The 23,232-nt window shown below is 46.9% G+C and overlaps 1 protein-coding gene across 5 annotated transcripts in view; it reads left to right on the top strand.

Moving 5' to 3' along the window:
* LOC136580641 (class I histocompatibility antigen, F10 alpha chain-like) overlaps window positions 1-23,232 on the top strand; it is a 64,084-nt gene that overhangs the window by 37,991 nt on the left and 2,861 nt on the right. For all 5 annotated transcript variants that reach the window (XM_066581364.1, XM_066581367.1, XM_066581369.1 and 2 more), the window contains exons 4-6: window positions 2,891-3,163; window positions 10,726-10,824; window positions 12,421-12,450. In XM_066581364.1, the coding sequence (XP_066437461.1) occupies window positions 2,891-3,163; window positions 10,726-10,824; window positions 12,421-12,450 (402 nt within the window). The remainder of the gene's footprint in view (window positions 1-2,890; window positions 3,164-10,725; window positions 10,825-12,420; window positions 12,451-23,232) is intronic.

Here is a 23,232-nt window from a genome sequence, read left to right on the forward strand (position 1 = left end):
TTTGGGCTTGAGAACCAAGTGGTCTAAATCATTATTAATTTAATTCATGGGTAATAAATAATTGTTTCTGAATAATCTTGCAATTGTAGGCCTGTATGTAATTTTTTTTACATATCTAAAGATAATTTCCAGAGACGAACAGAATTCAAAGTGGCCCTGGAAAAAAATTGCAAATCGGCCTTATATCTACATCAGGCAAACACTAGTAGACAGAGGTTCAACAAATCAGCAGCCACAGCCATATAGGTGGTAAGATGGGAAAGGCCTAAGTGCCATGCATAGCTCGCTTTTCTACAAACCCCAGAACATGTTACGACTGGAGGCACAAAAATACTATGACACCTATTTAACCACTTGAGCCACCATACTGTTACTAAACAAAGACTAGTACAAAGATCGGTATAACCAATAATAACACTGTATTAGTACCACTTAATACCCCCAGATCATGACCACATAATACCACCATACTATTATTGAGCACTACAAAAATCAGTAATAACATATAAGGACCGACGAATCAAACCAGACCATGACCACATAATGCTACCATAGTGCTACTAAATAAAGAGGACTATAAAGATCAATATTGCCAATAATAACACTATATAAGGGCCAAATGATACCCTCAGACTGTGACCGCATAATACTGACCTAGTATTGCAGAAAAACCCCACACAAAGACTATTATTACTCCCATGTAGTGACCATATAGCAGTAGATACCAGGTGTACACAGACACTTTGCAGACCACATAAGTGATTACAGTTCCGTTATATCCAGTAATCACAGATAATGTCCTCTCTGACTGGACTGGAGTCCTTTGCTTTCCCTTTTCATCTGCATCCAGCCCAGACTGCCTTGACGATTTCTCCCAGACACAACTTGTCTGCAGAATTTTGGTTTCTTGCTTTTCCAGCTTCCTCTCTGTTATCCACATCATTACACAATATGCTCAGTTTTATGCCCCCTGTAGGGCTCACACAGAAAGTCCTGCTTATAGTGACTCTCGTACAGTAAATATGCCCCTACTTAGCAATAGTGTCTTATCTATGCCCCCACTCAGTAACAATACCCTTTTTGCCTTCACTTGGTTATCATTCCCCTTTTGTCCTATTCCTAATAATAACTTCTTTTGATTGCAGTCTGTAATAATGCCCCTTATGCCCTTAGTTGGTAATAATAATTCTGTTTCCTCTTTCAGTAATAATACCCACTTTTTGCTGCATTAAGTAATATTGCCCCCTTTTGCCTCATTAACAATGCAGGAATGTTTGCCCCTGTAACTGGGGCTTTTTTGGATGCCTCAGTTACAGTGGAAAAATTAAAAAAACAAAACAACACAATAGGAATGACCACCAGTTATAAAAATAAGTCAAAAACATTACAGAGTAAAATAAAAAATATGAACATATATATGAAGATGACCCACTGCTGATGCAAACCTAAACTGTCACCATATGCGCTCTAATCCGAGACTATACAAATTATATATCAAGACGGCCAAAACAAAATGAGGAACCCATTCCGGTACTTTATTTTAGCGTAAATATAATAATTCAATGAATTAGAAATTAAAAAAAAAATAGTTTTTGTATCCTAATAAAACTAAAATATAGAAAAAAAATTCTGTGAAAAAAAGATATACAAAAGAAGCCCCATATGTCATGAAAAAAAATGCCGCAAAAATAATTTTGATAGCTGAAAAAAAAAGAAACTGGGCATTAAAACCCCTAAAAGTGTCTTGTGCTTTAGAAACGAAGAATATATTACCAAGTCAGTGAAGGTGGTATGTAAGCTTCAAACATGGCTTAAAAACTATTTTTAAATATATCATGGAATAGATAGACTGCCCAATGAATAGCGCGCCTCTGCTCAACTCCTCACAAAGAGATGAGTTTAACATTTCTCACCACTTGGAGTCAGGCTCTTTAAAGGGCACCTGTTAGGGCAGGTGTCAGGGAGCCGGTGATGTATTTTTCATACTTGCCCTCCTCCTGGATCCTGCGATGCCTTTTAAAGTCCTTGAAATATTTTAAAAACTTTTATTAAGCTTATTTTGAAGTTCTTTTTTTTTCAGTCCCTCTAAAGGACTCACTTGCATAATGCACAGCAGTGCTTCTGTATGCACCCAAAAGTAATACCAATGAAAATTGCAACTTGATCTGCAAAAGTAATCATACCCTCATTCAGCAACATTGATGGTCAAAATCAAATAATTCAGAATATGGAGACACAGAAACAAATGGTTTTTTTTTTAAATGTGTTTTTGTTGCTCAAATAGTGAATACCGTATTTTTCGCTTTATAAGACGCACCGGTGTATAGGACGCACCCCCGTTTTAGAGCGGGAAAATAGGGGGAAAAAAATTTGAACTCACCCAGGAACAGCGCAGGGTTAGTGCCGGGTGACAGAGCAGAGGGAGCAGCAGAGGTCCGAAAAACCGGCGCTCCATACCACAGCGGCGCTTGTGTGCAGCAGGAGGAAGGAAGCCGTTTGGTGGAGGCGGGGAGCAGCAGTAGTTCCCGCCGGTGCTCATGACAAATCACAGGTATGTTCGTGCGATCGCGAGTTTAACACGCAATTGCGCTTACTAAATCGCATTTGCGTGTTAAATTCGCAATCGCGCTAAAAATGGTGATCGGAACACATTTTTTTGCACATTCCCTTTATAAGACGCAGCAACTCCCCTCCCCCCCCCACACACACACTTTGGAGGGGGAAAAAGTGCGTCTTATAAAGCGAAAAATACGGTACATCGCTGTGTCCTCCAGGCCCGAAATAGCTGCTTGATATAATTTGTTTGAAATTGTGTCATTAAATTTAGGAACATTGAGAAACACAGCTGTATACATGTTATTTTAAAATATGTTATATTTTCTCTTTTTAGTCCAGCCAAGAGTGAAGGTGATGGGACGAGAATCGGGAGAGGTCACGAAGCTTCACTGTTTGGCATATGGCTTTTACCCCCGAGCTGTGGATGTGAAGTGGATGAAGAACAGGGCAGACGAGGTTCCTACATATCAGACCACACATGTCATCCCCAATCCTGACGGCACCTATCAGATCAGGGTCAGTGTGGAAGTGATACCCCAAGAGGGTGACAGCTACTCCTGTTATGTGGATCACAGCAGCCTGGAGGAGCCGCTCCTTGTGGACTGGGGTGAGTGTGATCTAAACTGGGGGTGTAACTGGTGGAAGATGGGGAAAAGTTCTTTATATCTTCATTGGAGTTATTGATAACACTCCTCCATTCCTCTGGTAACGGCTCCTGTAACCATCCATAGACTCAATATAATTGTCACTTATCTTGAGCATAGCTGTATGAAGAAGGATAAGTGACAGTACTAGAGGCAGCTGCTATGGGGCTCCTCGGGGGACAGATTTTTCCTGATAGAAGAGTTTACCAGGGACGTCCCTCCTCACAGGCTCTGTAACATCAGCCAATGAGGGAAGAGGAAGCCAGAGCAGAGGAGGCTTCACCAACCATCTTTCCTACAGAGGAAGGGTAGTTGGGTGGAAGAACAAGCACTAGGTGCTCTAGACACCATATGAGAGGCGTGTAATAATATGAGATAAGAAAGTACAGATGCCTAATTATCCTGTAGGGCCCCATGTTGCTATGTGCCAACCTTGGAAGAGGTGCGTATCTGGAAGATCTCTCCGTCATCAATTATAGAAGAATAAGACAGGAAATATTCAACCTGGTCTCTGTTTTCCCTTGAGCAGATTCTGGGAAGGGTCAGACAGTCTCTGTAATCTGCCGAATAAGTTCCAGTGCCAGATTATTGGTCACATATTTTTTTATTTTTAACCACCTTCACGATTTACTTCTTTCCTCTTTGTCAGTGGAATAATTTACTAGTTCTAAGTTCCTTATCCTGAGATTAGGAGAAAACGTTCCCCGTTAAGGAGACCCTCGGCCTTGTAGACGGCTGATATCACCCTGAGGAGCTCTCACAGATCTTCTCTGCATCCAGTCTTTTACTATACAGGAATGATGGGTTATTATTAGAGATGAGCGAACGTGTTCGTCCGAGCTTGATATTCGTGCGAATATTAGGGTGTTCGGGATGTTCGTTATTCGTAACGAACACCATGCGGTATTGGGGTTACTTTCACTTCCTTCCCTGAGACGTTAGCGCGCTTTTCTGGCCAATTGAAAGACAGGGAAGGCATTACAACTTCCCCCTGTGACGTTCAAGCCCTATACCACCCCCCTGCTGTGAGTGGCTGGGAAGATCAGATGTCACCCGAATATAAAAGTCGGCCCCTCCCGCGGCTCGCCTCAGATGCCTTGTGAGTTAGATGAGGGACAGTGCTGCTGGTACCGGAGCTGCTGTAGGGAGAGAAATAGCAGTTAGTGTAGGCTTCAAGAACCCCAAAGGTCCTTATTAGGGCCAGTAATACCTGTGTGTTGGCTGCTGTTAGCAGTGCCTTTTTTTTTTTTTCTCAAAATCGCCTCTGCAGAGCATTGCACCCTCCATTGATACTACAGGGAAAGAATTGTGTAGGCAGGGCCACAACACAGTTATTATTCATTGAATATATGCAGTGGGTCCTTTTGGTGTAAAAAAAGGGAAACTAAATCTATTTGTCCTGCCTCTGTCCGTCCTAAGGGCTGTGGACACGTGTGAGCTGCATGTACAACGTTAAAAAATCAGACGCACCCAGCTACGGTTTACTGCTGGCTTCGCCATTTGCTTTCCTTAATTGGGAAAAAAATACCTGCTCTGCCAGAGTTAATAACTCTGCTACCCTCAAGTTCTGTGACACATTAGCAGGGACACAGCACAGTTATTAAACTTAGATTATTCATTCAATAGAGGCAGTGGGGCCTTTCGTTTTCAAAAAAGGGAAAAAATTATATTTGGCCTGCAGTCTTGCACCAATTTATTTCCTGCCTGTGAAATCAAATCACTGGTAATACAGCATGCTGAGGGGTAGGGGTAGGCCTAGAGGACGTGGACGCGGCCGAGGACGCGGAGGGCCAAGTCAGGGTGTGGGCACAGGCCGAGCTCCTGATCCAGGTGTGTCGCAGCCGACTGCTGCGCGATTAGGAGAGAGGCACGTTTCTGGCGTCCCCACATTCATCGCCCAATTAATGGGTCCACGCGGGAGACGGTTATTAGAAAATGAGCAGTGTGAGCAGGTCCTGTCCTGGATGGCAGAAAGTGCTTCGAGCAACCTATCGTCCACCCGCAGTTCTGCGCCGTCCACTGCTGCAAATCCGAATCCTCTGTCTGCTGCTCCTCCTTCCTCCCAGCCTCCTCACTCCACTACAATGACACCTGCTCAGGAGCGGGAACACTCCCAGGAACTGTTCTCGGGCCCCTGCTTAGATTGGGCAGGAGTGGTTCCTCTCCCACCAGAGGAGTTTATCGTCACTGATGCCCAACCATTCGAAAGTTCCCGGGGTCCGGGGGAAGAGGCTGGGGACTTCCGCCAACTGTCTCAAGAACTTTCTGTGTGTGAGGAGGACGATGACGATGAGACACAGTTGTCTTGCAGTGAGGTAGTAGTAAGGGCAGTAAGTCCGAGGGAGCAGCGCACAGAGGATTCGGAGGAAGAGCAGCAGGACGATGAGGTGACTGACCCCACCTGGTGTGCAACGCCTACACAGGACAGGTCTTCAGAGGGGGAGGCACGGGCAGCAGCAGGGCAGGTTGCAAGAGGCAGTGCGGTGGCCAGGGGTAGAGGCAGGGCCAGACCGAATAATCCACCAACTGTTTCCCAAAGCGCCCCCTCGCGCCATGCCACCCTGCAGAGGCCGAGGTGCTCTAAGGTCTGGCAGTTTTTCACAGAGACGCCTGACGACCGACGAACAGTGGTGTGCAACCTTTGTCGTGCAAAGCTCAGCCGGGGAGCCAACACCAACAGCCTCACCACCACCACCATGCGCAGACATATGATGGCCAAGCACCCCACAAGGTGGGACGAAGGCCGTTCACCGCCTCCGGTTTGCACCCCTGCCTCTCCCCCTGTGCCCCAACCTGCCACTGAGATGCAACCCCCCTCTCAGGACACAGGCACTACCGTCTCCTGGCCTGCACCCACACCCTCACCTCCGCTGTCCTCGGCCCCATCCACCAGTGTAGTTCAGCGCACCGTCCAGCCGTCGCTTGCGCAACTGTTGGAGCGCAAGCGCAAGTACGCCGCCACACACCCGCACGCTCAAACGTTAACCGTCCGCATAGCAAAATTCATCAGCCTTGAGATGCTGCCGTATAGGGTTGTGGAAACGGAGTCCTTCAAAAGTATCATGGAGGCGGCGGCCCTGCGCTACTCAGTTCCCAGTCGCCACTACTTTTCCCGATGTGCCGTCCCAGCCCTGCACGACCACGTCTCCCGCAACATTGTACGCGCCCTCACCAACGCGGTTACTGCCACGGTCCACTTAACAACGGACACGTGGACAAGCACAGGCGGGCAGGGCCACTACATCTCCCTGACGGCACATTGGGTGAATTTAGTGGAGGCTGGGACAGAGTCAGAGCCCGGGACCGCTCACGTCCTACCCACCCCCAGAATTGCGGGCCCCAGCTCGGTGGTGGTATCTGCGGAGGTGTATGCTTCCTCCACTAAAGCACCCTCCTCCTCCTCCGCAACCTCTGTCTCGCAATCAAGATGTGTTAGCAGCAGCATGTCGCCAGCAGTCGGTGTCGCGCGGTGTGGCAGCACAGCGGTGGGCAAGCGTCAGCAGGCCGTGCTGAAACTACTCAGCTTAGGAGATAAGAGGCACACGGCCCACGAACTGCTGCAGGGTCTGACACAGCAGACCGACCGCTGGCTTGCGCCGCTGAGCCTCCAACCGGGCATGGTCGTGTGTGACAACGGCCGTAACCTGGTGGCGGCTCTGCAGCTCGGCAGCCTCACGCACGTGCCATGCCTGGCCCACGTCTTTAATTTGGTGGTTCAGCGCTTTCTGAAAAGCTACCCACGCTTGTCAGACCTGCTCGTAAAGGCGCGCCGGCTCTGCGCACATTTCCGCAAGTCCCACACGGACGCTGCCACCCTGCGCACCCTGCAACATCGCTTTAAGCTGCCAGTGTACCGACTGCTGTGCGACGTGCCCACACGGTGGAACTCTACGCTCCACATGTTGGCCAGGCTCTATGAACAGCGTAGAGCTATAGTCGAATTCCAACTCCAACATGGGCGGCGCAGTGGGAGTCAGCCTCCTCAATTCTTTTCAGAAGAGTGGGCCTGGTTGGCAGACATCTGCCATGTCCTTGGTAATTTTGAGGAGTCTACCCAGGTGGTGAGCGGCGATGCTGCAATCATTAGCGTCACCATTCCTCTGCTATGCATCTTGAGAAATTCCCTGCAAAGCATAAAGGCAGCTGCTTTGCGCTCGGAAACGGGGGCGGTGGAAGACAGTATGTCGCTGGATAGTCAGAGCACCCTCCTGTCTATTTCTCAGCGCGTACAGGAGGAGGAGGAGGAGCATGAGGAGGATGAGGAGGAGGGGGAAGAGACAGCTTGGCCCGCTGCTGACGGTACACCGGCTGATTGCCTGTCATCCTTTCAGCGTGTATGGCCTGAGGAGGAGGAGGAGGAGGATCCTGAAAGTGATCTTCCTAGTGAAGACAGCCATGTGTTGCGTACAGGTACCCTGGCACACATGGCTGACTTCATGTTAGGATGCCTTTCTCGTGACCCTCGCGTTGCACGCATTCTGGCCACTACGGATTACTGGGTGTACACACTGCTCGATCCACGGTATAAGGAGAACCTGCCCACTCTCATTCCCGAAGAGGAAAGGGGTTCGAGAGTATTGCTATACCACAGGACCCTTGCGGACAAGCTGATGGTAAAATTCCCAGCCGACAGCGCTAGTGGCAGAAGGCGCAGTACCGAGGGCAAGGTAGCAGGGGAGGTGCGGAGATCGAGCAGCATGTACATCCCAGGCAGTGCAACAGCCTTTAAGGGCCTGGACAGCTTTATGGCTCCCCATCAAGACTGTGTCACCACTCCCCAGTCAAGGCTGAGTCGGCGGGAGCACTGTAAAAGGATGGTGAGGGAGTACGTAGCCGATTGCACGACCGTCCTCCGTGACGCCTCTGCCACCTACAACTACTGGGTGTCGAAGCTGGACACGTGGCCTGAACTAGCGCTGTATGCCCTGGAGGTGCTTGCTTGTCCTGCGGCTAGCGTCTTGTCGGAGAGGGTGTTTAGTGCGGCTGGGGGAATCATCACAGATAAGCGTACCCGCCTGTCAACCGACAGTGCCGACAGGCTAACACTCATCAAGATGAACAAAGCCTGGATTTCCCCAGACTTCTCTTCTCCACCAGCGGACAGCAGCGATACGTAAGCAATACGTAGGCTGCACCCGCGGATGGAAGCTACGTTCTCTCTCACCATCCAAAACGGGGACATTTCTGCTTCATCAATCTGTGTCTAATATTCCTCCTCCTCCTCCTGAAACCTCACGTAATCACGCTGAACGGGCAATTTTTCTTAGGGCCACAAGGCTCACTCATCTAATTTTTCTAAACAATTTTTATATGTTTCAATGCTCTTAAAAGCGTTGAAACTTTAACTTGAACCAATTTTTCGTTAAACTGGGCTGCCTCCAGGCCTAGTTACCACTTAAGCCACATTAACCAAAGCGATTAATGGGTTTCACCTGCCATCTTGGTTGGGCATGGCCAATGTTTACTGAGGTACATTAGTACTGTTGGTACACCAATTTTTTGGGGCCCTCACCTACAGTGTAATCATAGCAATTTGTATGTTCTTCGCCTGCACTCATGGTACAGAAGTGTGTGTGGGGTTGGCCTACACTTTAGCTACATAAATGTAACTTGGGCCTTGGCTATACTAAGGCTACTGAAATGGAACTAAGACTGCGCTCCCACTATACTGCTGCTTCAGAATTGTTACTGGGGCCTGTCTTGAGTGCTACTATTGGTGACATGGAACGAAGACTGCGCTCCCGCTATACTGCTGCTTCGGAATTGTTACTGGGGCCTGTCTTGAGTGCTACTATTGCTGACATGGAACGAAGACTGCGCTCCCGCTATACTGCTGCTTCGGAATTGTTACTGGGGCCTGTCTTGAGTGCTACTATTGCTGACATGGAACGAAGACTGCGCTCCTCCTATAATGCTGCTAGTGATATGTTAGTGGGGCCTGTCCTAATGCTACGGCTGAAATGTTACGAATTATGGGCTCTGCCTATACCGCTGCTAATGGTATGTCTCTGGGGTGTGGAAACAGAGGCTTCCCAAAGACATGATGGCGGCGAGGCCATTTCCCACCAACGCGGTTACTGTTAAGGTGCATATAACCACGGACACGTGGAGAGGACACGTAGTGCCTCAAAAACATCCTTCTCCTCCTCCAACAGGGAAAACAAACATTCTTGGCAAATGCCTTTGCATTGGTTCGTCTGGTGGCAGTCCAAGAATTTCACCTTTACCGACACTACAAGAGAGCCCCCCCACCATCCCCCCGCCACGGCCCACTTAATCCTGGCCACATTCCGAAAACCAACAAAATAAAACCGCGCTACTAGGTCCGCAGTCACCACCACATTACCACCAACGCGGTTACTGTTAAGGTGCATATAACCACGGACACGTGGAGAGGACACGTAGTGCCTCAAAAACATCCCCCTCCTCCTCCAACAGGGAAAACAAACATTCTTGGCAAATGCCTTTGCATTGGTTCGTCTGGTGGCAGTCCAAGAATTTCACCTTTACCGACACTACAAGAGAGCCCCCCCACCATCCCCCCGCCACGGCCCACTTAATCCTGGCCACATTCCGAAAACCAACAAAATAAAACCGTGCTACTAGGTCCGCAGTCACCACCACATTACCACCAACGCGGTTACTGTTAAGGTACATATTACCAGTCTGACTGGGGCATGCAGACACCTTGACAGAATGAATAGTGTGTGGCACATAGGTTCCCCATTGCTATGCCCACGTGTGCAGCTCCTGATGGCGGTGGCACAGGATTATATTTTTCATTGCTTCTGTACAGCATTGTGGGCTATCGCCCCGCCCCTTTTAAAGAGGGTCGCTGCCTAGCCGTGCCAACCCTCTGCAGTGTGTGCCTGCGGTTCCTCCTCATGGCAGACGCACTTCTAAATAGACATGAGGGTGGTGTGGCATGAGGGCAGCTGAAGGCTGCACAGGGACACTTTGGTGTGCGCTGTGGGGGGGAGGGGGGGCGGTTGGTCAGCATGTAACCCAGGAGAAGTGGCAGCGGAGTGTCATCCAGGCAGTGATTGTGCTTTGTTGTAGCTAGTGTGGTGCTTAGCAAAGGTATGCCATGCTAATGAGGGCTTTTCAGAAGTAAAAGTTTTTGGGAGGGGGGGGGGGCACTCTTGCCGCTATTGTGGCTTAATAGTGGGACCTGTGAACTTGAGATGCAGCCCAACACGTAGCCCCTCGCCTGCCCTATCCGTTGCTGTGTCGTTCCCATCACTTTGTTGAATTGCCCAGATTTTCACACATGAAAACCTTAGCGAGCATCGGCGAAATACAAAAATGCTCTGGTCGCCCATTGACTTCAATGGGGTTCGTTATTCGAAACGAACCCTCGAACATCGCGGGAAGTTCGTTTTGAATAACGAACACCCGAGCATTTTGGTGTTCGCTCATCTCTAGTTATTATGTGTCACCTCTTATGTTGTTCTCATGTGTATCCTGAATATATGAATCTCTCAGTGTAATCATCAACTCATTATCTCCTCATTTTACCTTTAAGACCCAGAACAGGAGGTCCCGCTGTCCGTAATCATCAGTGTGGGGGTCATCAGCGTTCTTGTTCTCATCGCTGTGGTTGTTGGAGTCGTTATATACAGAAGTAAGTGTCAGGAACAAAGAGCTCGGTGCCGCCTGTATAGCGACAAACTGATGAAAATCCTCTGCTGAGGTAAAGGGGTATTCTGGGACTAACTGTTAATGATGTATCCTCAGGACAGATCAGCAGTAGGTGATTGGCATCACTTGCGACCCTCGCTGATCATTTGGCCGCTGTCGGTATAGTGGGCTGGAAATCTTTATAGGTGGTCATGTCAGAAGTGTAATTGCTGATGTCATTTCCATTTAAGTTAATAGGAGGCAGTGCTCCCATTACACTTCCGGCTTCTCATTGATCACGGTTGGATGATTTCAATGGGAGTAAAGCCGGCTATTATTACACTTTTGGCGCTGAGCACCTGTGACGACATCTGGCCTGCTGCACTGACAGGGAACCAAACAATCCGCTGATCGGCGGGGATCCTGACTGGCTACCCCCTCTAATTTAATTATTGGTCACCTATTGTGGAGGATACATAATCAATAATTAAAGTCCTGGAATGCCCTATTTAAATTGTAAAATTCTGGCCTCCTGCAGCTACTATCAGGGGGAGCTAATGCACACAATTTAAAAGGCTTGTGCCAACATACACAACCCCTTACATTACCATTACATTGCCAGGCAAAGCTGCGGCCATCTATAGTATTACAGAAAAGCCATTCACATAGGAGGGTGGCACAAGGTCCACCAGAAAGGGAACTGTTCTCGCAGAGTGGCTCCCCATTCTGGCTCATAGAGAGGTGACTCAGCGCTGGGTCACAGTCTCTGCTCACCAGTAAATTCACGGCATCTGGTTTGAGTTACCACACATTACAGTCTGTAAACCGGAAATGATTCAGAACCACTTGCAATTTGAAAGATGGTCTGTACTCCTGGATTCATCAGCAGTCCAGTGTGATGTCTATGGCTAAGGTAACAGTCCCAAACCACCTGTCATATCTCAGGGTTTCTGCTACGATTTAGTAGATGCACCTCCATCTATGGATCCTCCTTGCTGGTAGGTCATGGGAGGAGCGCCTTACACTTTATAACTGACCTCCAGACATTTTGAGCTCCTCCTGCTTAAAACCTGTCCCTTGCTAGGACTCAACCCATGCAGAGTCACATCACAGCATCTGCATGTGTTGCACACTTACCCACTAAGTTATCGCCTTAAAGACACAGTACACGAATTCAGCAGTACACATGTATATTGCTGTGCTTGCAATAATGCACATGTCAGCCATCACATACAGTCCGGTATACATTGCAGCATCACATGACATAACAAAGTGCAACATAACTCAGCATTAATCACCAGTTAACTTCACTGGTGCAAGGATACGTTATGTAAGAAGAGAGAGGTTGTTAAGTGCTCTGACGGCCCTCATTATGGAACCACTTATGTATTTATTGAAAAGAAAATGGTATTAATTTTAGCCGCTCCCGATACTCAATCCGCAGCCGGGACAGACGTTCTGTTCACAACATCTACTACAAAGGAAATGGAGTATTTTACTGTAGTATTAGTAGGGAATCGTATTACATGGTGGCCATTCAGATGATATTCTCCTCCTAGAAGAATTCTGGATCTAATTTCATTTCCTCTGATTATTTCAGGAAAGAAGGACGATCACACGGCGGATGGTGGTGAGTATTCTGTATGCGATCCGTAACTCTGCCCCCAGCTCTCATTATGTGTGATAATTCAATAAACAGCCTGAAATATATGCTGCACATCTATGTAAAGAGAGGGGTCGGTATTGTACTGTACTAGTATATACAACTGCCAACCAGCACAAGAACCATCCCTCTAGTCATTAACCCTTTCCAATCCACTGTCTGACGTCTTCCTACATTCTATTTAAAGCTCCAATGTCAGAAAACGTCAGACAGGGTATTCTTACTGTCTATTGCCAGCCACTCCGCTGTCAGAGCCTCTCTGGTGCACACACACTGGCTTTGGCCAGCAGATAACACCATTGTATAACAGCAAAAAGAGAAGGCCTTTTAGGAACCCTGAATCCAAAATTGGATTTGAATGGGTTAAACGGGTTGTACCAAGTTTTAAACTTATCCCCTATCCACAGGGCAGGAGATAAATGTCTGATCGCTGGGGGTCCGACCCCTGGACATCCACCAATCATGAGCATATGTGCATACTACTGCGCCATTCCTCTCTGGGGAACGACTGGAGATAGCCAAGTGCTTGTGCTGAGCTGTCTCCGGCAGTCCCGTAGAGATGAATGGATTGCCAGCGTGTGTACTTGACTCCAGTCATACGAAGGGACACAAAACTCTTCTTGTGATTCATGGGGGTCCTAGTGATCAGATACTTATCATTTATCCTGCGATGAGATGACATTAAGAAGTAATAAACAGTTTTGGTACCATTATAGCAGCTTGTGGAATATAGACATGAATAAGAGAGCGGGATCAGCTGGCACACCAAATTCACGTGGACATAGCACATTAATGGGGTTCCCAGTGAGTATGAAACATAGCTCTCCGGGCTCCACATTCCCTCAATGTTGACCCACATAACTTAGTTTATGGAACTCTAAAGTGATGGCAGGTTCCCCTTAAGGAACATATAACCTTCTTTCCTCTAGATGTAGAAGGCGCCCCCTTGTTACAGTCATAGTCCTGGGTATAAATACATGTTGGGAGAGATCTCTGTACTGACCCCTTATATATTATACATAGTTTTTAGAGCGCCCCTTGTTACAGTCCTGAGTATAAATAGATGATAGGAGAGATCTCTGTATTGACCCCTGATATATCTATACATAGTTAGTAGAGTGCCCCCTTGTTACAGTACTGGGTATAATAGATGATGGAAGAGATCTCTGTATTGTCTATACATAGTTATTAGAGTGCCCCCTTGTTACAGCCCTGGGTATAATAGATGATGGAAGAGATCTCTGTATTGTCCTCTGATATAGCTATACATAGTTATTAGAGTGCCTCCTTGTTACAGTCCAGGGTATAAATGCATGAGCGCACCTTGTTACAGTCCTGGATATAATAGATGATGGGAGAGATCTCTGTACTGACCCCTGATATATCTGTACATAGTTATTAGAGCGCCCCCTTGTTATAGTCCTGGGTATAGATAGATGATTGACCTCTAATATATTTATACATATTGACGCCTCTCAGTCATCTTTTTTCTAGACTCAATAACCCCAGTTTTGATAACCTCTCTGGGTATTTTAGTCCTCCCATTCCATTTATTACTTTAGTAGCCCCCTTTGTACCCACTCAAGCTCTGATATGTCCTTCTTGAGTATCAGAGCCCAAAACTGTCCACAATATTCCATGTGTGGTCTGACCAGTGACTTGTAAAGAGGAAGAACAATGTTCTCATCATGCGCCCCTAGACCTCTAATACACCCCATGATCCTATTTGCCTTGGCAGCAGCTGCCTGACACTGGTTGCTCCAGTTAAGCTAAGGCCTCCCTCACACAGGGCATTTTCAGAAATGCAGCGTTTTTCAACGCTGTGTTTACTGCAGATTCCACCCGGTTTCAGCAGTGCTGGCATACTTTAGGCCAGCGTTTTGGCTGCGTTTTCAGATCGGCTGAAAATGCAGCCAAGGATGCGGAAAAGAAAAAAAGAAAGCAATACTCACCTAGCCGATGCAGTCCGGGTTACGGCTGCTGGTCTCCGCCGCTGATCCGGGCTTCCACTGCACTCCCAAGTCTATTGCCGTAGGCCAGGTTTGAGAACCTTGCCTCCAGAAATAGAGTGCTGTGATTGGGCATCGAGCGTGCCGACAACCAATCACAGCACTCTATTGCTGGAGGCGGGGTTCTCAAACCTGGCCTATGGTAATAGACTTGGGAGTGTAGGAGAAGCCCGGATCAGCAGCAGAGACCAGCGGCCGCGACCCGGACTGCAGTGGCTAGGTGAGTATTACTTTCTTTTTTTCCCTATCTAACTGGGACTGATTTGCGGGGTAGGGCTTCTATTGCAAGCCCTCCCCCCGAAAATCAGTGAGCAGTTAACGCTGCCAAAAATGCGGCACTAAGTGTTCCCTCGTTTTCAGCAGTGCTGAAACTGCTGCCCATTCATTTCAATGGGCGACGCAGGGCTGAAAACGCCCAAAAAAAGCGCAGCGTTTTTAGCCCTGTGTGAACAGCCCCATTAAAATGAATGGGAGCCTTGTACAGCGTTTAGCGCTGGGCTGAAAAGGCAGCGCTAAATGCTGTACAAAAAGCCCTGTGTGAGGGAGGCCTTACAGTTAACTAAAACCCCCCAAGTCCTTCCCATGTTAGTGTTCCCAGTTGTTTCCCATTTCATGTGTAATGGTGACAAGTATTTCCTGCCCGTGTGCAGAACCTTACATGACGCGGGTATGCTAGACTCGCTCCCATATTGCTACCCATTCCCCTCCCTTACTTATCTAAAATAATAAACCGCTGAGACTAAACTCTTTGGAAATCTTTGGCCACAGCAGCCAACTTTATTTAACAAAACAACATACAATTTTATTCTTTTAACCTTTTTATAACCGAGAGGAGGCCCTTGGAGACAAACCAAAAATACCAAGGGGTCTGGTGTTTTTCCAATTAAAACCGTAGCTTGCCTCCAACCGTACCCCGGCTCGGAGACACCACTAGCCCCCCCCCCCCTTCACTGGGAGGCTAGAAAACAAAATAGATTAAGGCCAGCCGGGATCCCTTCCCTGGCCTTCTCCCACACACCAGCCCCAACCACTATAACACCAGCGTGATCATACCGGTGAGGCCGTCCCCACCAAGACTTCCTTTCACCCAAAATATCAACTCTGCCTCCAAGGACCCCCCCCCCCCCCCATCCGCCACAGCCAGCAGAACTTACTACCTAATTCTGCGCAGCCCCCATAATCGAAGAGCCCTTTCGATCCCCTCTTGGATCGCCAATGTCCACATATCCGTACCAACCTCATTAAGATGTACCCCATCACTCCTCCAATAGCCCTCATAACCCCCAATCATTGTGACGAATCTTCACTCCCCCATTTCGTGCCACAAAACTGGAAATGTGTCTATTAATCTTTATACGGGCTTTATTAATTTTTTCCACTGATCTTGCCATCCGCCACTTCTTTCTAGGCAGTATTTCTGACCATACGATTATCGTGTCAGGAAATAACCTTCTCAAATGTAGGAAATCATGCTGTATATTCCTGCGCACCTCCCTCGCAGGTCTTCCTCCTAAATCATTACCGCCGTCATGCAACACTAATATATCAGGGGCCCTATCTAATTCCGCAAACGCTTTAACCTCCGGAAGTACCCTGCCCCACATCATGCCCCTGATGCCTATCTAGCGGATAATCACCTCATTCCTGGAAAAACCTAACTGACGGCCTTCTGCTCTCATCTTTGCCCATTCTGCCGCCCAGAAAACAAAGGAATGCCCGACGATCCAAATCAGCGCTGGATCCTGACCTGTTAAAACAAAAACCAGGCAACAATACTTCCAACAATATAATAACCATTCAATATACCCCTCCTCCAGTTCACGAACTTATCCCCTATCATTAAACCATCCCTCGGGTCTAATATAAATGTGATATCTTTTCGATTCCCATCTCCTAATTTTTTGCACCACCATCGGGCTCAAACCCCATTCCGCAGCCTCTGTTGCCGCTCCGATTCTGAAAGAGTGGGAAGAATATCCCACTCTGTCGAGACCCAACTCCTTCAACGCCTTCTGCAACACAGCTCCAAATTGAAACTTGGATAAGAACGATCCATTCATATGCTTCAACAATGGACCATCCTCCCTTGTCAAACCCTCCCGCAATTTCTTCACACACCCTACAGGACACATCCTTGCCCCAGGTACTGCACCTAAAACGATCCTTTTCCTCTTTCCTAATTGGTCGGTCTTAGACCTTTTCAACCAGAGTTTCACCTGGTCCCTTGTTACCGTCACGTCTGTGATCATCAAACCACCCCCAGTTTTTGTACTGGGTGATACCAACTCGCTAATGCGAAAAGCCCCGAAAAAAGCCAATGAGAACGCCGCACTGAACAACCTCACCTCAAAAGAATCGTGACAGACCACCTCCAAAGCCTTCCCTAATTCCTCCAAAATTGCAAAAGAGATTGTCCTTCTGCCGTCTTTTTCCTTTTCTAAAACCTTTTAAGGCTTGTCGTACCACAAACTCCTTAGTCACATCCTTCAACCCTTGCAATTTGAGGTTAAAAGCTAAACCTGCCATTATCCGATCCACCTTTTCCACTGACCACCCCCCACTGGACGCTTCACTTATTTGCCGGCCCTATACAAAAAAAGTCATCTAAGTAATGGATGACTGACCAAATACCTGCCACATCACAAATAACCCACTCTAAAAAGGAACTGAACGCTTCAAAGTAAGCGCATGAAATTGAACATCCCATTGGTAAATATCTATCGACAAAAAACATCCCATCCCAATAACAACCAAGCAACCGACAACTGTCAGGGTGTACTGGCAACAAACAAAACACTTATTCGATATCAGTTTTCGCTAGAATCACCCCTACCCCAAACTTGCGTACCCACTTTACAGCTGCATCAAATGACGTGTATACCACAGACAGAGTTCTGGGTCGATCCCGTCATTAACTGATGTCCCTTTTGGGTATGACAAGTGATGAATGAGACAAAATTTGTTCGGCTCTTTCTTGGGTACCACTCCTAACGGGGACACCACTAAATCCTCCCAAGGCGGCGCCTCGAAGGGGCCCGCCATTCTCCCTAATCTGACCTCCTTAAACAACTTCTCCCTCACGACTTCCTTATATTCCAATGCTGACTTTAAATTTTTTTAAGGAAAACGGAACTTGATGCCTAGGTTGAGGTATCCTAAAACCTTCTTTAACCCCTTAATGACATGGCCTATTTTGAGCTTAAGGACCAAGCCTTATTTTTCAAATCTGACATCTGTCACTTTCTGTGCTAATAACTTTTGAATGCTTTTACTTATCAAGGTGATTCTGAGATTGTTTTTTCGTGACATATTGTACTTTATGTTAGTGTAAAAATTTCATCAATAAATTTTGTCCTTATTAGGAAAAAAAATCCAAATTTACTGAAAATTTGGAAAAATTCACAATTTTCAAACTTTGAATTGTTTTCTTTGTAAGATAGAAAGTCAAACACCACAACATAGTTATTAATTAACATTTCCCATAGGCCTACTTTACACAGCAATCATTTTTTAAGTGTTATTTTACTTTTTGCAGACTCCACAAAGTATATAAATTTAGCAGTAATTTTTCACATTTACTAGCAAATTTCAAAATCTAAATTTTTTAAGGACCAATGCAGTTCAGACATAGTTTTGCCGAGCCTGTATATCAGAATCCCCCATGAATTGCCCCATTTTAAAATCAGCACCCTTCAAAGTATTCAAAATGGCATTTAGAAAGTTTATTAACCCTTTAGATGTTTTACAGGAATTAAAGGAAAGTGCATCAAAAATTAGAACAGTTCCTTTTTTCTACTGATTTTCAATATAAAACCTTTTTTTTATATAAAACAGTAGGAGTTAGCAAAGAAACAAAACTTGGAATGTATTACCCAGATTCCGCAGTTTTTAGAAATGCCCCATATGTGGACGTAGCCTGTTGTATGGGCACATGGTAGGTCTCAGAAGGAAAGGAGCGCTTCTTGTCTTTTTGAATGCAGATTTGGCAGGAATAATTTTCAGACCCCATGTAGTGTTTGCAGTGCCGCTGAGGGGTGTAGTGAGCGGTTTGAACCCACAGGTATTTGAGGAATTTTTTTAACAATTTGAGTTCAATACAAAAAAAAAATCACATTTTTCACATAATGTTCAGCTTTAGGCCCAGATTTATATTTTTTATACCAGTGACAGAAGGAAAAAACATACCCCATGATGCGTTACCCAGCTGCTCTCGAACACGGAAATGCCCCATATGTGGACGTAGCCTGTTGTATGGGCACATGGCAGGACTCAGAAGGATAGGAGCGCTTCTTGGCTTTTTGAATGCAGATTTTGCTGGAATAATTTTCAGACCCCATGTAGTGTTTACAGTGCCCCTGAGGTACCAGTGCATTTGAAACCCCCAACAACTGACCCCATTTTGGAAACTACACCCCTCAGGGAATTTTTTAAGGGGTGTAGTGAGCGGTTTGAACCCACAGGTATTTGAGGAATTTTTTTTAACAATTTGAGTTGAGAACGAAAAATTCACATTTTTCCAATAATGTTCAGCTTTAGGCCCAGATTTTCATTTTTCACCAGGGGCAGAAGGAGAAAACATAGTCCATAATGCATTACCCAATTACTCTCGAGCACGGAAATGCCCCATATGTGGATGTAAACTGTTGTTTGGGCACATGGCAGGGCTCAGAAAGAAAGGAGCGCTTTTTTTGAATGCAGATTTTGCTGGAATAATTTTCAGACACCGTGTAGTGTTTGCAGTGCCCCTGAGGTTTCAGTGCATTTGAGACCCCCAACAACTGACCCCATTTTGGAAACTACACCCCTCAGGGAATTTTTTAAGGGGTGTAGTGAGCGGTTTGAACCCACAGGTATTTGAGGAATTTTTTTTAACAATTTGAGTTGAGAACGAAAAATTCACATTTTTCCAATAATGCTCAGTTTAGGCCCAGATTTATATTTTTTACCAGGGGCAGAAGGAGAAAACGTAACCCATGATGTTACCCAACAGGGAAATGCCCCATATGTGAATCTAAACTGTTTTTAGGGCGCAGGGCTCAGAAGGGAAGGACTTAGCATGTGGCTTTATGTACAAGCTGTGCGAAGTACATCAGGGTAAAACGTCAGGGCAATAAAAAAATTAACATTTCAGGGACGTGTGGTAGATCTTAAAACACTCATTTATACAGAGGCCGGGTTGTGTGGGGCACGTTTCACACTGGTATATGGTGTCTTTTCTTATCCCCTGTTTGTAGCACACTCTGCACCTCTTTTGGGTCCTTCCCTTCGTCGCAATGGAGGGAATTTCACTGAGAAAATGCTGCCCTGGTACAATTCTTGTGGCCTCGCTTCCAGAAGTACTGGGCCTCTCCCCCACCTCCTGGTCCCCAAATATTAGGTCCTTGATAACTTCCTCTTGAAATTCAAGGAATGTCCCCCTGTGGCCTGCACCTCGGAACAGCACGTAGGCATTATACAGTGCCATCTGTACGAGGTGCACGGCCAGTTTTTTGTACCACACCCGTGTTTTCCGCATGGCTCTATAGGGCTCCAGTACCTGGTCTGATAGATCGACCCCTCCCATGTACTTATTATAGTCGAGGACGCAGTCTGGTTTGGGGGTCTCTGTACTGGTACCTCGTACTGGGCAGGGGGTACTGCTGTGGCTGTGTATTGTCGTCAACATAAGGACATCCCTCTTGTCCTTATATTTAACGCACAATACATTGTCGATGCATTGGGCCCGGCTCTCACCCCTTCTGAGCAGTTGCCCAAGCAGCGTCTTAGGGAGGCTTTTTTGATTTTTCCGAACAGTGCCACATGCCACTGTTCCTCTGGAAGCGAGGCACTGAAACAGGGGGACACTGGTATAAAAGTTATCCAGGTACAGATGGTAACCCTGGTCTAATAGTGGGTGCACCAGTTCCCACACTATTTTCCCTGTTACTCCCAGCACGGGGGGGCATTCTGGGGGCTCAATTTTAGTGTCCTTCCCCTCGTAAATACGGAACTTGTGGGTGTACCCTGATGTACTTTCGCACAGCTTGTACAACTTCACACCATACCGTGCCCGCTTACTGGGCAGGTACTGGCGGAATTTTAGCCTCCCCTTGAAGTGTACCAGGGACTCGTCTACTGCAATGTTTATCTGTGGGGCATACGCCTGGGCAAACTTGGCGTTAAAATGGTCTATTACGGGCCTGATCTTATACAACCGATCGTAATTGGGGTGATCGCTGGGGGGGCACAGCTGGTTGTCATTGTAGTGCAGAAATTTTAAAATACACTCAAAGCGCGTCCTCGACATCGCCATGCGGAACATTGGGGTGTGGTACAAAATATCGGTAGACCAGTACGCCCTGATTGTTGGCTTCTTTATTAGCCCCATGGTTAGTATAAGCCCCCAAAATTTTTTTATCTCTGGTGCATCCACAGGGGTCCACTTATCGGGTCTGGCATAGCTGGAGGTGGGATTTTCTTCTATAAAATTCTGGGCGTACAAATTCGTCTGGGTAACAATATGGGCAATGAACTCTTCAGAAAAAAAAAACTTGAAGAAGTCCTTCCCTCTGAGCCCTTCCGTGTCAAATTGAATCCCTGGGTTCCCAATAAAATCAGGGATCTGGGGTCTGTAATCTTCCGGGGTACTCCAGTGAGCATCTGATGCATTGGGGTCAGTGGCGGTCCTTGGACGCCTTCTCGGGGGTGCAGGGAGCTCAGACTCGCTGGATGAGGATGAGGATGAGGAGTCGGAGAATGCCAAAAAAGTGGGGTCGTCATCACCACTACCTGAGTCCGAGTCTGATGCAATGATTGCATACAGTTCCTCTGAAGTGTACCTCCTGCGGGCCATATTTATATAAAATGGGGCACACGGGGAAAAAGTTTTATTAGATGGGACACTGCGGGATGGGGTGACCACGGGACGGGGGTCGGAAAGAACGCGGAAACTTATGTGGTGTATTCACGTAAGTGTTTTTTTTTTTTCTTTTTTTTTGTTTTTTTTTACACAGACGAATACACTGACACAACACGGACTAACGACACACTACACACTAGACGGACTAACGACACGCTACACTAACTAATAACGGGTGACGGGACAGGTAACGAAATGGGAACAACAGGAACTTTTTTTTTTTTTTTTTACACAGACGAATACACTGACAGTACACGGACTAACGACACGCTACACACTAGACGGACTAACTAAACGCTACACTAACTAATAACGGGTGACGGGACAGGTAACGAAATGGGAACAACAGGAACTTTTTTTTTTTTTTTTTTTTTTTACACCAAGGGATACACTGACTACACACTGCGCTACACTACACTGCTGATCGCACGCTACAGCTCACTCACTACACTTCTGATCACACACTACAGATCCCTCACTCACTACACTACACTGCACTTCTGATCACTCACTCCACTCTGCTACACTACACTGCCTGATCAATCACTCACTACACTACACTGCCTGATCAATCACTCACTACACTCACTACACTACACTGCCTGATCAATCACTCACTACACTCACTACACTACACCACACTGATCACTAACACTCACTCCACTACACCACACTGATGACTAACTCCTCTCCACTACACTGATCACTAACTCCACTCCACTACACTACACTCCACTCCACTCCACTCCCCTCCACTACACTACACTACACTGATCACGCACTCCCTGCCTAATCTACACAGTAATCGCTCTTTTTTATCACAAATACCACAGTAGGTGCTCTATCTACAAGCACCGGAAACACACTTCGGTGCTTGCACATGGAGCCCCTACTGTAAACAGCGCGAAGTCCGCTGCTGCGCTGTGATTGGTCAGGGAGTTTTTCCCTGACCAATCACAGCGATCGTGGGGGAGGGACCGCTCTGATTGGTCCCCAGCCCGGACGCAGCACTTGTCTGCTGACTATGTCAGCAGACATCACTGCTGTGTCACCGCGGCGACACTTTAATGACATGACGTACCAGGTACGTCATGTTGCGGGAAGTATCCCGCTACCATGACGTACCAGGTACGTCCAGGAGCGGGAAGGGGTTAAAACCTTCCCACAAAAGTAAACCCTTCTCCTTATCCGGGTATCTATTTAGATAGGGGACCATCCTTTGAAGTCTCACCGGTGTCATCCCTTTTCCAATTGCTTCCCCCCCTTTACCTTTTTCTTTTCTGAAGCACCGAGAGGTGCCGTCACAAACTGAGCAGACATGCTTAAACCTGCACGTTGCTCCAAACTTACATTTCCCGTCATTAAATTGCCAGCATACTCCTGGCTTCTTCCCTCCTGCTTGTCCGCCCTGCTGTCGGCTCCTCCCTGAAAGGGATGCCCGTGTCTAGCCGGGGCCATCACTCTGAGCCATAAACCGATGTCTTTATGGTCCCATCGTATGCTGGGCCTAACCGCCTTCCGCTGACGAAATTGTTCGTCATAACGGAGCCAAGTTTGCCCCCCCCGTATGTACGGTAAGCCTCACCTATCGCGTCCAGATAGCAAAATAAACCTGAACAATTCTCAGGATTCTTTTCCCCAATGACGCTCGCCAATATTGCGAATGCCTGCATCCAATTCTGAAAGTTTGCTGAATCAATCGCCACCGCCTCTTTTTTTTTCTTCCTCTTTTTTATATTCTGTCCTTTTTCCCTTTTCAAGATTAAATTTTTCTAACGGTAGTAGAGAAAAAATCTCCACGTACTCATCCCGCCAAATCTTTTCTTTTATCTCTTTTTTCAG

This window comes from Eleutherodactylus coqui, chromosome 10 (genome assembly GCF_035609145.1).
Source record: "Eleutherodactylus coqui strain aEleCoq1 chromosome 10, aEleCoq1.hap1, whole genome shotgun sequence".
NCBI lineage: Eukaryota > Metazoa > Chordata > Amphibia > Anura > Eleutherodactylidae > Eleutherodactylus > Eleutherodactylus coqui.